At 42.8% G+C, this 13971-nt stretch overlaps 1 protein-coding gene across 3 annotated transcripts in view; it reads right to left on the bottom strand.

Moving 5' to 3' along the window:
* The window catches only part of ephb6 (eph receptor B6), a 43458-nt gene extending 29645 nt beyond the window's left edge, over nt 1–13813 (bottom strand). For 2 of the 3 annotated variants that reach the window (XM_084356288.1, XM_084356287.1), the window contains exons 1-2: nt 11815–11917; nt 2099–2163 (exon numbers count right to left, since the gene is read on the bottom strand). In XM_084356288.1, the coding sequence (XP_084212414.1) occupies nt 2099–2163; nt 11815–11872 (123 nt within the window). In that variant the 5' untranslated portion in view covers nt 11873–11917. Of the gene's footprint in view, nt 1–2098; nt 2164–11814; nt 11918–13718 lie in introns of those variants that run through there. The other variant, XM_084356289.1, reaches the window with a different exon arrangement.
* Nucleotides 13814–13971: the final 158 nt, after the last annotated feature.

Consider the following 13971-nt stretch of genomic DNA (forward strand, 5'->3'; position numbering starts at 1 on the left):
ACGATGACAATGAGGCCGATGTATGTGTGTAATTATGAGCCATATTAGAACTGAGCCACAATCACTCACAGCTGAATGAATTTAACTGACCCAGGAGTTGACCCTGGCACAGTCACGCAAGTAGACACACATGTACACACACATGTAACCCCCCCCACCAGCCCGACACACACACACACACACATATTTACACAGCTCAAGGCGATGTGACAACCCTAAATACAATGCAGCTCTAGAGCGGGAGATCTATAGTTCAATCAGTGCAATCTTCTCACAGATGAAGACACACAGTAGAGCATGATAGAGGAAAAACATTTTAGCCCTCACGGTTGTCTTACAGGCCGGGGCGAGACCTTTCTCACTCTCGGGCTGTGTGCCACCCGCCAAAATCTCAACCAATCAATGTCAGACGCCAGACATCCTGCGAGGTATAGCGCCGACCTTAACCCGTAACTACACATAAGCATTCATAATCTTATTCCCAATCTTCAAGATGAGATCTGTGACTTTCTGGATAGTGTAACTGTCTGCAGCAATGAGGTGTCTACAGCAAAAATATCGGAGAAGACTTTGTGAGAGCCTACTGTTTATATGAATCACTGAAATCGATGCAGCCTTGGAAAATGTGCCAGCTACTAAAACTGCCAGGATGATGTGTTCAAAATGTGCAAACATGGTGAGAAAAGCATTGCATTTATCGTAATGGCTCTATTTTAAACAGACTTTAAGTGTTTGGACATGTGTGAGACGAATTCAGAGCAGAGTATGGAGGCAGAGCGAATGTGTTGTGTGTTTTTTGACAACCTAGCTCAGATATTGATATGTTATTTTTAAGTTTTATGTTTTTAGTCAAGTCAAGAAACAGTCTTTTTTTCCCTAAATATACCGTACAAGTAAATAAATCAACATAATAATTAGAGAAGGGACCTTTTACCATGACTAAGCTAATACACAAACACAATAATCATTATCATTCATCATCTTTCCTAATCCCCAACAAAATTACACCAAAACCGCATCTGGCTGCTTTACTAATCGGCAATTTGTTGGATTATGTATTAATCAGTAAAATGACCATCGGCAAAAACACTGTCTATATATAGTTATGACAGTTATTTTTACTGTCTGTAACAGGGTCAGAGTCCAGATTTATCCAGGTCGTATAAGTCACAAAATGTATCATGTGGAGTGCTAAGGATGAACTGAGGGTCTGGTAAAACAAAGTTTATAATAGAAGCTTCCTGTGGCAGCTTTAAGTAAAAAGCACAGGATTGTTGCTGACAAAGTTTATTTAGTGGTACTTAAATGTTGTAGCCGGTCAAGATGGAGCTCATTTTAACGACTTCATACACCTTGTTGGGCGGTTCAATCTTTAAAAATGCATCATATTTCATAAATCGCTATGTTTTGTCTGTCAAATCGCAAAGTAGAGGCATTAAGAAATCTAAAATGAAAATACTCAGGCGAAGTAAAAGAACTTCAACATTGTACTTAAGAACTTGCAGCACTTGAGTAAATGTCTTAGTATCTTTCCACCACTGGCTGTAACCCATGCCATGTGTGTTATCATGGCTTGATCAGCCTGAGGAAAGAAGCTGTTTTGTAGTCTAAAACAAAGTATACTTTGTTCCCCATCGTAATATTACAGCAGCAAACAGCTGTGTTTAAAAAAGAAAAATAGCATTTAAAAAAATGATGTTGTGTCTGTCATCCGCTTTACAAATAATTTGCACATGCTAGCCAGATCTTTATGCATTTTTCACTATTTCCTGACATCTTATTGACCAAATGATTCATCAAGAAAATAATGAGCAAATTAATGAATAATAAATAAGCTTTAGTCGCAACCCTACACCAAACATAACCATTAGTAACTTAATTCGTCCCACACAGGACATTTCTGTTATGAACTCTTTACATGTGTTTAATCCCTCATTAGAGCAACACCACAAAGCCCAACAAACAATGCGATCATAATCTTGCACTTCAAACAAAACCATGTGTAGCATGTGTGCAACACATTCCACCGGCCTCCCAACATGACTGCTTTAACGCTCGCACAGCTGGATAACACATTGACAGCGAGCTCCCTGCTTACCCCCGTGTCTGGATAGGTGGTCCAGCCGAGCTCTGAGGTAGACTCCGTTGTGTCCAGCAGCATCACTGACAGGTGAGGAAGCAGAGACAAAGACAAGGTATGAGAAAACAGACAGACAAGATGTACAGATTGCTGCTCAAGAGTTCAAAGTCGCCCTCCACCCAAAACATTTTTTTTTTTCTTCTTGCTCTTCTTGCTTGATAAATTCAGGATTTTTATATTGAGCGAGAAGGAGTAGATGTAATTTTAAAGATTTTTTTTTTTATTTTTTTGAAAAACTACACATTATTCATCAAAGTACAGCACTTTATACACACATCTCAAAAACATGCCGGGAGAGGATCTTTAAACTTGAACAGAAAGAGTGCTAAAAAAGAGAAGTGAGCGTGAAGCTTCATTTGTAACCATGAGAGTCTCTCAAGGCTGGACTCACACAGACTGCACGATTCTGTGATGCCCGAGATGAAACGGTGCTGAAGTTGAGATGAACTTTGTGAAGTAGGAGCTTTAACCACAGAACAGTATTTTGACTCCTTTGTTAAATACCACAAGTGGTTGGAAGCTGGTTTACTGCTGGTGGAGCCGGTCCAGGCTTCGTCCACATTTCTCTTTGATTTCCCCTCCCTCGTGCAATAAAATCAGGAAAGGCTCCAGCTGTGTGCATCCGTCAAATCTAATAACCGATTGTGAGTGATGATGCATTTGGGCACAAAGTTCTGGTGTTTAAAAAATTAAACTGATTGACCTGATGGGACACCCTGATTAAAAGGTCAACTTTTCCAACTTTTAAAGGCCATTACAGTAACTGTCACATTTGGTGAGACTCAGCAAGAAGATGCTTCTTGCTGTCTGGCTAAAACAAAACCTTCATCAACTACAGTTTATGTTCAGCGTTGGTTTCTCTTTTGTTTTTCGGGTTTTTTCAGGATTTGCTCATTTTCTATGACGGTGAAAGCACGAGGATAGCACGTGACTTTTACGTTTAAGTGTATTTTCCCATAATTTGCCTTTTCGGTTTAAGTGCTTTAAAAAGCATGCTGGCAAAGAGTCTCTCTCTCTCACACACACACACACACACACACACAAAGTGACTTTAATGCTGAGTGCTGCGTGCTGACACATGGCAGCTTCCCACACAAAACTGAAGCCCTTGAATTTTCCATTAGTATTCCAAAACCGTGGCGGCTGCCGTTCCTTCAGTCTGGCACCGTCTGCGCTCCGTTCTGTTGTGTGGAGACGCCGATTGAATCCCAGCCAACTATTGTCATGCACACAGAGGTGACAAAAACATCAGACTTTAGGTTTAGGATGCGCGCACAGATGGAGCTAATGGCGAAAAACACACCTTGCCTCATTCAATCAAGCACAACACTAATCACCTAAAGGACTGCAGGTACACACACACAGCACCGTGGAAGAAAGCAGCCATCCACCTCTATTTACAAATAAATAATTCCTCTCATTGTTGTCATCCAATTTTAATGCTTTCGTTTCCATTTCATGTCACACAATCGTTCGCCAGAGAAAAGGAGGCTCTCTCTTTTCCCTCTCTCTGACAACCAGACAAAGAGCAACGGAGATATATTATCTACATAATCATCGCACGCACAGGATGAGATTTGAAAAGGTACCCTGTCTCGCCAAAACACCGGTGACCCACTGAGATGGCTCGATTTTTATTTCTCAGGTGTACAGGCTTGTGCACACACACTCCATGCCTGCCTGCTCCTTAATAAATCAAATAAAAAGAAACTGATATCATTTGTGGCTTATGACACAAATTCCCCCCCACGTCTCTGTTCTGTGACTGCGCTGTAAACAGATTTTTTTTAAGGATTACACTCACAGATGGAGACCCAGCAAATCTGTCCTCCAATCCTTCATTTCCCTCCTCTTTTTTTTTTCTTTACAAGCCCCCCCCCCCCCTCCCCTCCAGTCCGTCTATCTGTTTTCACCCACTAGCTTGTCTTTACGTCAATCTTACTAAAATTCACACATTTTTCCGTGGAAGTCCTCCAGGATTCTGAGTGATATGAATTGTATCAGGAAAAGAATACAAATGCAGTGTGACAGCGAAGGCTTATATGCAGCCACAGGCATCAGAATAAATAGTTTTTGGTGCGGCGTATGTCTGGACAGCTTGGCGCTGGAATCGCAGAGCCGATCAGGATAAAATCAGCTACAGGGAGAACACTAAATCCACCAAGCCAGGATGTCTAAAGCCTTTCAGAAGAATGACAATTTTCATTAGGGACATACCTTTCCTGCTTTGTTTTCAAGATGCATCCGTGGAGGATATCCAGGCAGTTGCCAGTTTATTAGGAACACCAAACCAATGCAATCTCATACACCGGGCCTGCATGTAATCCTTCTTATGTTCAGTTTGAATTGAACCTGTTCTAGAGAGGTGTTATGATGATTTTGTTACTTTTTCTGTGTTTCTGTTAGCCTACCCTCATTAAAAAAAATGGGGTGGTCAAAATAACAGAAATGCCTGTCAGTGTGTGGGATCACTCAGAAAGAGCCTGTTGTTTTCTGAGCTGTGTCTGTTGCCACAGAAATATCCTTCATTTGTCAACATAATAAATGATCATATGTATAAACAAGTCATGCATGAAACGCACGCATTCATATGTATTCTGACCTCATTAAGCACCATCCTATTTATATCAGATAAGAACACACACACACAAACACGCGCGCACAAATGCAGCAAATGTGTCATCCCAAATTCAATTAACCCTCTGCTCCGGGGCACCCTCATGCATTAATAATATATAGCCAACTATTTTGACATGAATATTTATGCCTCGACTATTTAGCCTCTTGTAGTGGGGCTTTGGGGACCACAGGTCCGCATGTCGCCCCCGCTCTCTCTCCCTGACAAACCTGTACATGAGGATTACATGGAGGGGTGTTCAAAGAGCTTCATGCATGTCTCATTGCGTGACATTAGCGTGTTGAATAATTCACCGCGGCATCCTAAGATAAGCATAGAGTGCCTCGTTACACACACCTTTCAAGGATTAGCTCGAGCCGAGGCGGCATGACTGGATCTTGTGTGTGTGTGCGAGACAAAGTTGGACAAAAGAGAGGGACGTTTGCTGGCAGGTCCACTCGGCAGTAAAAGCCCCTTTATTTAACTCTCAGACGCCACAGCATCTCTGTTATTGGTCCATATAAGGGGCCGAGACACTCAAAGTTTGTCCCTGACAGTTTGGAGAAGTGCTGAGTCTGCAATCTGGGCCTGAGTGCTGAGTTAATGCACAACGTCTCTCACGTCTTCCTGCTCCACTCAGGTCTTTTACTCACTCCACTCGATACCTTTCCCCCTTTTTCTCTACCTCCCATCCTGTCCCTTGTCCCTTTCATCTCTTCCCCCTCTCTCTGTGTATTATTCATCTAAAAAGTGACAGCAGGGCAGGCCTCTCTGTATGTTAAATAAGGAGATACGCTGTGCTCCATTATTGATGTTAGATCTGCTGTTTGTTTGGGAAGAGCTTTGAGGGGTGGACAATAGAATGAAAGAGGTCGGACTGTGAAGCAGGAGCGAGAAGAGGAGGATGAAGTTGTGTTTGTGCATATGAATGTGCTTCTTTCACTCTTTCCCCCTCTCTTTCCCTCGTTGGCGTGGGTGTAAACGCTCTCCTCTGTTGAGCAGAGGTGACCTGCATTAGTTCATGACTGTCCCCTCCGCCACTCGAGTGTTCACTTCAGCTGAGCGACCCTCTCTCCACTCTCTCCATCCATTTCTCTTTGCCCAACACTTCTCCTCTCTGTGTGGCCATGCATGCATCGACACTCTCCAGCGCTAAGTGTAGTGCTGTTGTTCACGTCACGCCTCTTTGATGGCAGATGTACGCTACTTTGCCGCACATTTTCCAGGCAATAGAGCCCCCATGACACTCGGCAAAGAATTTGGGTGTAAATATTAATGTAAGCTAGAGGGGTGTTAGTGTGTGAGTGTGTAATATGCCTTAACACCAAAGTAAACGCACGCAGAGTCACTGAGCTCACAGGTAATCGCAAGTTTCAGGAACACACACACACACACATTTTCACAAAAAAATTCCCACAGTGCCTGCAAGCGTTCTCGGCAGTGGTCAGATTATGTTTTGTCTTTTGTCCACTCATCCACCCATCTCTCCACCCATTCTTTATACGCTCCAGATGCTCCCACCCACAGACAGTCAGTCAAGGACAAGGCCAAACACCAAACCATCATTACAAACAACCACAGCGAGAGAGTGATACGCCAAGACAGAGAGGGAGCAGGAGGAGCGCGGCGGAAGGAGGGAGGAAGGAAGCAGGGGGATTAACGCGATTCCAGAAATAAGTATGCACATGTCAAAGGGAGTTATCAAAAAACTCTCCCGTGGTTAAGCTGAATGAAAGTGCAGCTGCAACAAACAGCACTTAAGCCAGGTGAGATGACAGAGCAACGTCTGCTATGAGTCGCTGAACAGGCAGCAACAGGCACAGGTAGGAGGATATTTCACGAAGACTGACTCTTCCTTGATTACAAGACGTCTGCAAAGATGAGACTGGTTGGGTAATCATTGGGGAAAAGGGGCTGGGTAAATACATCTTCATGGATAGTTCAACATTTTGGAAGTACATCATAAATATACTTGTTTTGCTAGAAAAGACATGCCATCTTCAATCAGCTACACTTGACGGCAGGGTTAAAACTTATGATAGAGAGGGAGACACATTATATTGACTAAATATAAGGCAAAACACCTAACAGACAGACATTCTCAGACAGCCTGAAAAGTGGCAAAAAAGGTCAAATCCAGTTTACTTTCACACCTCCACATGTCAGGCCAATGACGGAGTGAAGTGGGTGTGAAATCTGGATCGTTGGTTTTGGAAAGGTACATAACAACTGTCATCTTTAGATGAGAATGTCGATACCACTTAATGTCGGTTGATTGAAGAGAAAGCTTACGCCAGCCGTCGTTAAGCTAAGTATAGCATACTGGAAACTTAGCTTAGCCGGGCTCCGTCCACATTATTATGGATCCCACTGACCCTCACTACTCCGCCTCTGATTGGCGTCTTTATGCGTTTTTCTTGTGGCTCTGATATAGTAGTTTATGAGCTGTAGTTTCCCTGGTAAACAAACTGACCTCTTCAGACTTCTTCCCCGTCTTCTGCTGCTGGTCTCAGGGTCACTCATTCCCCGGAGCAGCTCTTCACTGCCAGAGTGTCTCTGGGCTAGGCTTCATATTAAGGGTACATACATACATGTGGTATCAACCTTCTCATCTAGTTTTCTGCAAGAGTGCATCTAAGTGTATATCCCAGAAAGTTAAAAAAAAATCTTTTAACTTGTTCAGATATTCCTACACTTCACTCTCCCCTTTCTTGATCAGAGGATTACAAAAGAGTTGAAACACATTTTGGGTGTGTACTGTACTTTACGCCTCGATAGGATTGGATTTGTCATGAAAGCGGCAGTCATGAGACCTAAAAAACGCTTTTGGCCAAAAATCCTGTGGAAAAATACTCCTCAATGGTGTTACAGCGTTTGTCCCTCCCTCTGCTTAAAAGTTCATTCCTCAATAGAAATGAAGACTGAACCTGCTCCAAACACATTTTCATCACCATCTCCACCCTCGACAGCCACTAAGAAGGAATGTGAATCTGAGAAGAGATCAGTTTACTGTAATCTCACTGCGTCCCTTATGAACAGTGAAGCCTTCAACAATCAAACTTTGCTCTCGCCCTGTTCAGTTGATGCCAACACGCTAACTGCCAAGTGTGGCTTTAATGTGAAACTCAAAACCACAAACTACATTCCAGCGTGTCACAGCAGTCCATACCACGCGTTCATCTTTCACTTAGATTTTGGCTTTAAATCATTCCCTGTCTGCATGGGCGTATTATCTGTGATGCTATCTGCAATGACACTGACTGACTCAAAGCAGAGAGTCTTGGCTTGCAGCCGCCTGAGGGCTTCAACCTCTCATATCACAAATGGCAGATATGTGATTCACTTGAGGAAAAGTGGCCTAATGTCATTACGGAGCACTCAACAGCCACAGAAAATTATGTTGCTTTTCAAAATGACATGCAAAAACATTGCTAAAAATAGTGCTTGGTCACAGTTAAGTGTTGCTGTGTCAGTGATGGGGATGCTACATCCTCCACTTCTCACCAGCATGTGATTTCTCTGTTTCTGCAGCTCGTTGCACATGCAGGCAGGAGAGACAAGAACAGGAAGCTTTTCAGGGCTGACAGTGGCATCTGTCCTGCTGCACTCCCACTGTGACGAGCATGCCATTTATTTTCTTATCACACTTTCTCTAATTCGTAATGTCCTGAAAAGGCGGCTTATTACACCCGGGGTAAGGATAGTAATCAGCTTAATTAATACCGTTAAAGCCAGACGGCATGTGACGGCAGGAAAGATGGCCCAGATGACCTTAAAGTGAGAATGTAAACATGGCTCGAAGTGAAGATGAGTAATACTTCATGCACAGACCACACAGCCTGGTGTTTTTCTTTGTTATGTGGCTGATGATTGATTGAATGACTTTGATCCTTTCATTTCTTTTAAGCTCCATTACTACTGTGTAAAGATACTTCATCATAAGTGAGGGACAGTAAATCCTGCTAAGTCTAACTTAAGTAAAAGTACAAGTATTATCAAGTGTATCAAAGGCCGGGGTGTATCAAAGTAAAAGCACTCTATTGTGAAGAAAAATGGTCCCTGTGACTGATACACTATTACATATTTATTTTCTTCATTAGAGCTAGAATGATAAATTGGACAGGCTTAGGATTAGTTTATTACAGATAGAGCTGTATTACTATATATTTCAGCCAATTAGTTAAAAATTGCAGTACAGAAATGCCAAACTAGATTTGAGGTAATTTAGTTTTTCTATTACGTACTGTGTCAACCACAGAGCACTGACAGGTTGATTTTTCATTTGTAAAATCACCAACTTAGTTTGCATTCTGGTCACAATTCTTAAAAAAAATTAATTTACCTGCATTAATGTTTATTTATGTTATGTGTTTATACACAAAAATGAGTGTCTGGCAATATACCATGATCAGATTCTTAAAAACCTTGTCTTGCATCAGTTATCCTAAGAACTGTTGTAGCTGGTGACCTCGCTACTTTATATACAGTTAGATATTGAAGTCCAGTATTTCCCAATCCAGGGGTCGGGCCCCGTCCAAAGAGTCACGAGATAAATGTAAAGGTGAGATAAGTAATACTGTAGATTTACTAAGGGATTTATAAGGGATTACAATTTGTAATTCAGCAATTATATTACAGTTATGCTGTGTTATTTTGACTTTCTGTTGGCTTGTTGTGTGCCCAGTGTTGCTAGTGTTAGCCATGATGCCTACATAGGGTGTTGCAGGAATGAGGCCTAAAACCCAGAATAAAGTTGCACTTCCAGCTCCCTCATCTTAAAGTCAATGGTTTTTTTGAATGGGTTGGATAAATGCTTGAAACAAGGGTCCGTGGTCAACAGAGGTTGTAGCATTCACGTGTCTTAAAAAAGGCGGTTGCTAACAGGTGGCTAAATAAGACTAGAGAGGCTGTCGGGGACATTAAGCGCTATCACGCTGAACACGGAGGCTCATCTACTCACTGGTCCGTCTTTACAGGCCGACTTTAGTTGCAACTATTCTAACTAATTTCACAAATTGTAGATTGATCAGTCAAATAACACCTGCAAAACCTTTTCGCCTGGTTAGATTTTTAAGCAGAAAATCATGCACATTTTTATCAGTGTTGTTACAGGCGAACACTTCAGGCCACAGTTTGTGCAGCCAGTTGTCTTTTTGACAAATCAGATTAGATTGCCTTTTCAGGGTATGACATAAGTTTCACTAACGATACAAGGTTAATTTCTGGATATGTATAGCTCAGTGAGCATCACTGCAGCTCCACTCATCCATGACAAGAAGAGCTGGAGGGGCATCAGGTGTGCCTCCTGCACAGGCCTCTCCTTCAGTGTGAACACGCAATCCTCAACACGGATCCAACAATTCAGAGCCCAGCCATGTGGCTTCACATCAACAATGCATGTGGGCGAACGCATCAACACTTACACAGGCAGCAGAGAGAGTGACAAATCAAAAGCCCTGTCAGTCACACGCTCTGCAGTTTGTCTGCATGCAACGAGGTGGCAAACTAGCTTTTATACTATTCACTGCAAGAAATGAAGGCTAAAAATGACGCTTTTCTTTATGATTTGTGGTGTGAAAACAGACGAGAAATACGGGTTGTTTGTGGTATATACGCACAGATATACTCCAAAAGCAGCAGACAGACGAACAAAAGAAAGACAGACAGTAAACAAATCAGTTTGCCAGTCAGCCCAGACAGACACGTCATCTATTGCCATCACAGCCAAGGCAGACGCCAAATCCTCCCTCTGTGACATAACTAAACGTTTCAATTTACGTGGATTTATATGAACGTCCATGCTATTGGGTTAATACTGTATTACGAAGAGCTCTATTTCAATTACACAAACAGAGTCAGTAGGCCAGTAATACTGTGCAGCCTCTATGCCTCTCTGTCATTCTGTCTCATCTTAGTCCAGGCCATCTGTTACAAGCACCGCTCACATAATGTGGCATGAGGCTGACATATAAGTTACCTCTGTTATAGACTATAACTGACACACACCTCGCAGTAAACTAAAGCCAGTGGGAGATGAGCGTGAACAGGTGCAGCTCATTCCGACGTGCAGCCAGATCCTTTGAATGTAATTGCGTGCTGAGTGACGGCTGAAACCCTCTCAAGTGTTGGGGACAGGAAGGAGGAGCTATGTATAGGCGGACGGCAAAGCATGCATGCACCTTTAAGAATACATATGTATGGACACACACACATAAAAAGGCAGTTTGAGTCATCACATTATCGTGAGGTTTCTCAAGTCCGCCCACTCTGATGTGGCAAAACACTTCATAGAAGTCTCACTTAACTATCAGCCTCTCCAGACAGTCTCTCTCTCTTGATTCCTTACTCTCTCCCTCACTCTGCCACTTTGTAAGACATTTAATATTTCCATCTATGCAGAGAAAGTGTGAAGACTTGGGAGCAGAGACGCATTCATTAAAAAGCCAAAGAGGCACAGATAACAGCACCGGAGAGGGGGCAGGGGTCTCCGGCTGTCACATCCGTGAGATCATGAGTGACACGGGGGGTGGGGGGTCGCCAAATACACAGGCAAAGAGAAACGGGTTATGCAACTTATTATTCGTTTGTCTCCTGCCTAATCTCCATATTCTTTTGTTGGGGGAGCTTGATAGGCCCCGGCATGCACCTGGCACTTCCATGCCAACAAAGTCCTATGATGTGCTGGCACAGTGGCACACACAGGAGTCTGCACACACACAGATGCTTTCAGATACAATAAAAAAGGATGCAACACTAACACACACACGAGGCTGTGTGAGCAGGGGGAAAGGTGTTAATTATTCAAGGGGTCCCAAACTGGAGGTGTAGCGCTCAAAAATTGAGGTTTCTCAAGGTGCTGCGGCCTTAACGTGCCACAGTTTGGCACACTTTTCCCAGAGAGAGACACACAATCTTAGAGAGCTAACGCAGAAGTGTCCATCCTTCACTTGTGGACTCATTACGAGCGCATGATGGGGAAACAAACTCTCCATCCGAACACATGCGCGCAATCGCAGACGCAAGGTGAATGAATTCAAGTAAAAAGTTTAGTCCTTACCTTCCTCTGCTGAATTAGGCTGGAGAAACAAACAGAGAGACAGAAAGACACTCCACATCTCCACTACAGAATGACACTGACAGAGAGAGAGGGAGGGAGAGAGCATGAAAGAGGGAGATAGAATGAGTGTGTGTGAAAGAGCGAGAGAGGGAGGGAGAGGGGGGTGAGAGAGGGGGTGGAGTCTGTTTGCTCCCTTTATATGAGAGGAGAGAGAGAGAGGGAGAGAGGGAGGATGGGGGGGGTGTGGATGGATGAATGGATGAGGGAAGGAGAAAAATATTTACAGAGCAGCACATACAATAAGTACACTGCCAACAGAGGAAGTAAACAAAACACTGTTGTCAGAGAGACGGGGGAGAGAGAGAGAGAGAGAGAGATGAGAAAGGGTGAGAAGAGGAGAGTGAGAGTTTTTTTTTTTTAAATTGAGCGAAACAAAGAGTCATGACAAGAGAGAGTGACAGAAGGAGAAGGAAGTGGAAAAATGAATAAACAAGTTTGTCTGGTCTCTAAAACAACTGTCTAGACATGTCTAACAGTTCCAGCTCCCGTCCACACATTTCTGCGAGGCCGCCTGGCAGACGGTGCCTCAAACTGTGGCATCCCTCACATGTCTGGACACTGTGCTAACTTGCATTTTTCAAGCTGTGGCATGTGAGAGTGCCCAACTTCTTTTTCCTCTCTCAGTTCTACCTTTTATGGAAAACGAGTATAATTTCAACACATTTTTGGACGCTCTCCATCCTTCATGTGGCTTCGTGCTCCCTCTTCCTAACACCCCCCACCCCCCCACACTCAGACACACTCCTCGCTTCACAGGATTGCTCATCCAGACAGTATCTAGACATGCACTCACACATGCAAACGCACAGAGCTGAACAGCCCTCTGGCCTCTGGCCCATGCACGCCACTCGCTGGCCAGACCGCAGTACTGCAGCTTGTTGATGGGCTTTCATGCCCCAGTTCACTGCAATGAGTAAGACTTCAGTAGACTCTTGCAGGGAGATGTTGCCCATTGGCTTGACACAGTTAGATGGCCCCATTCCCAGCCAGCCGGGGGGCCCTGTACCCAAGGCCCTTTGCTCTGAGGGGCTGAGAGGTACAGCGGGTAATGTGGACAGGGAAATGGATCACAGTCATTAAGGAGGGATATTAAAATTTCTTAATCAATTTTCATGCGTCAGCTTGAATAAAATGCCTGTTTTGTCTGTTTTTTTAGGCTGAAGCTATGAGCTGTTTTATTAGTTAGTCACTTATCAGAAATTAACTTTTGATAATCTAGCAACAAGTCATTTTTTAGGCAAAAATAATCAGTAATTCTAGGTTCGTAAATGTGTATATTGTTTTGGTTATGTTATTTGTCTCTGAATGTCTTTTGGTTTTGGACTGTTGGTTGGACAAAAATAATTAAAAGTATATTTAGAGGTCACCATGTGCTCTGGGAAGTAGTGATGGGGATTTGTATCTATTTGCTGACAGACAGCAGTGAAATAGGGCTGCAACTAAGATTTTTCAGGAAATATTTTTTTTATACATTGTCAATTATTTTCTAGAATATCTTTATTTAGCTGTTTGGTCTGTAAAGTGTCAGAAAATGGTGAAACAAGGTCGATCAGTGTATTACAAAGCCCAAGATGACGACCTTAAATATCTTGTTTTGTCTACAACCTAAAGATATTCAGTTTCCTGTTAAAGAGGACTAAAGAAACCAGAAAATATTCACATTTAAGAAGCTAGCATCAGAGAGTTTTGACTTTTCTTCTTTAAAAAATACTCTTAGCTCCCAATTGTAGCAGTGAGCAGAGTCAATACTGAGTCAAACCTGAACACACTGATATCAACAATAAACGTCCATAAATACACATTTAAATCACAGAAACAAGGCTACATGTAACTTCAAAACTTACCTGAGACTCATCATGTTGTCTTCAGTCTCAGTCATCCTTCAGCACTTGTCTGTAGCGCACATCCGACGCTAATTGACTTGTTTGTTTACAATAACTTCCGGGTAGAAAACCCTGCATTACTTACTAGCTTACATACAATTATAGTCTTTCATAATTTTATTTCTCAGTTTATACATCTAATTCATCTAAAATGCATGTTAAACTGTAATGTTTAAAGATATATAGTCAAACATGGCTCGACTTTTCTGCTGTG

The sequence above is a fragment of the Pagrus pagrus genome (genome assembly GCF_965226575.1).
Source record: "Pagrus pagrus genome assembly, chromosome: 7".
Lineage (NCBI taxonomy): Eukaryota > Metazoa > Chordata > Actinopteri > Spariformes > Sparidae > Pagrus > Pagrus pagrus.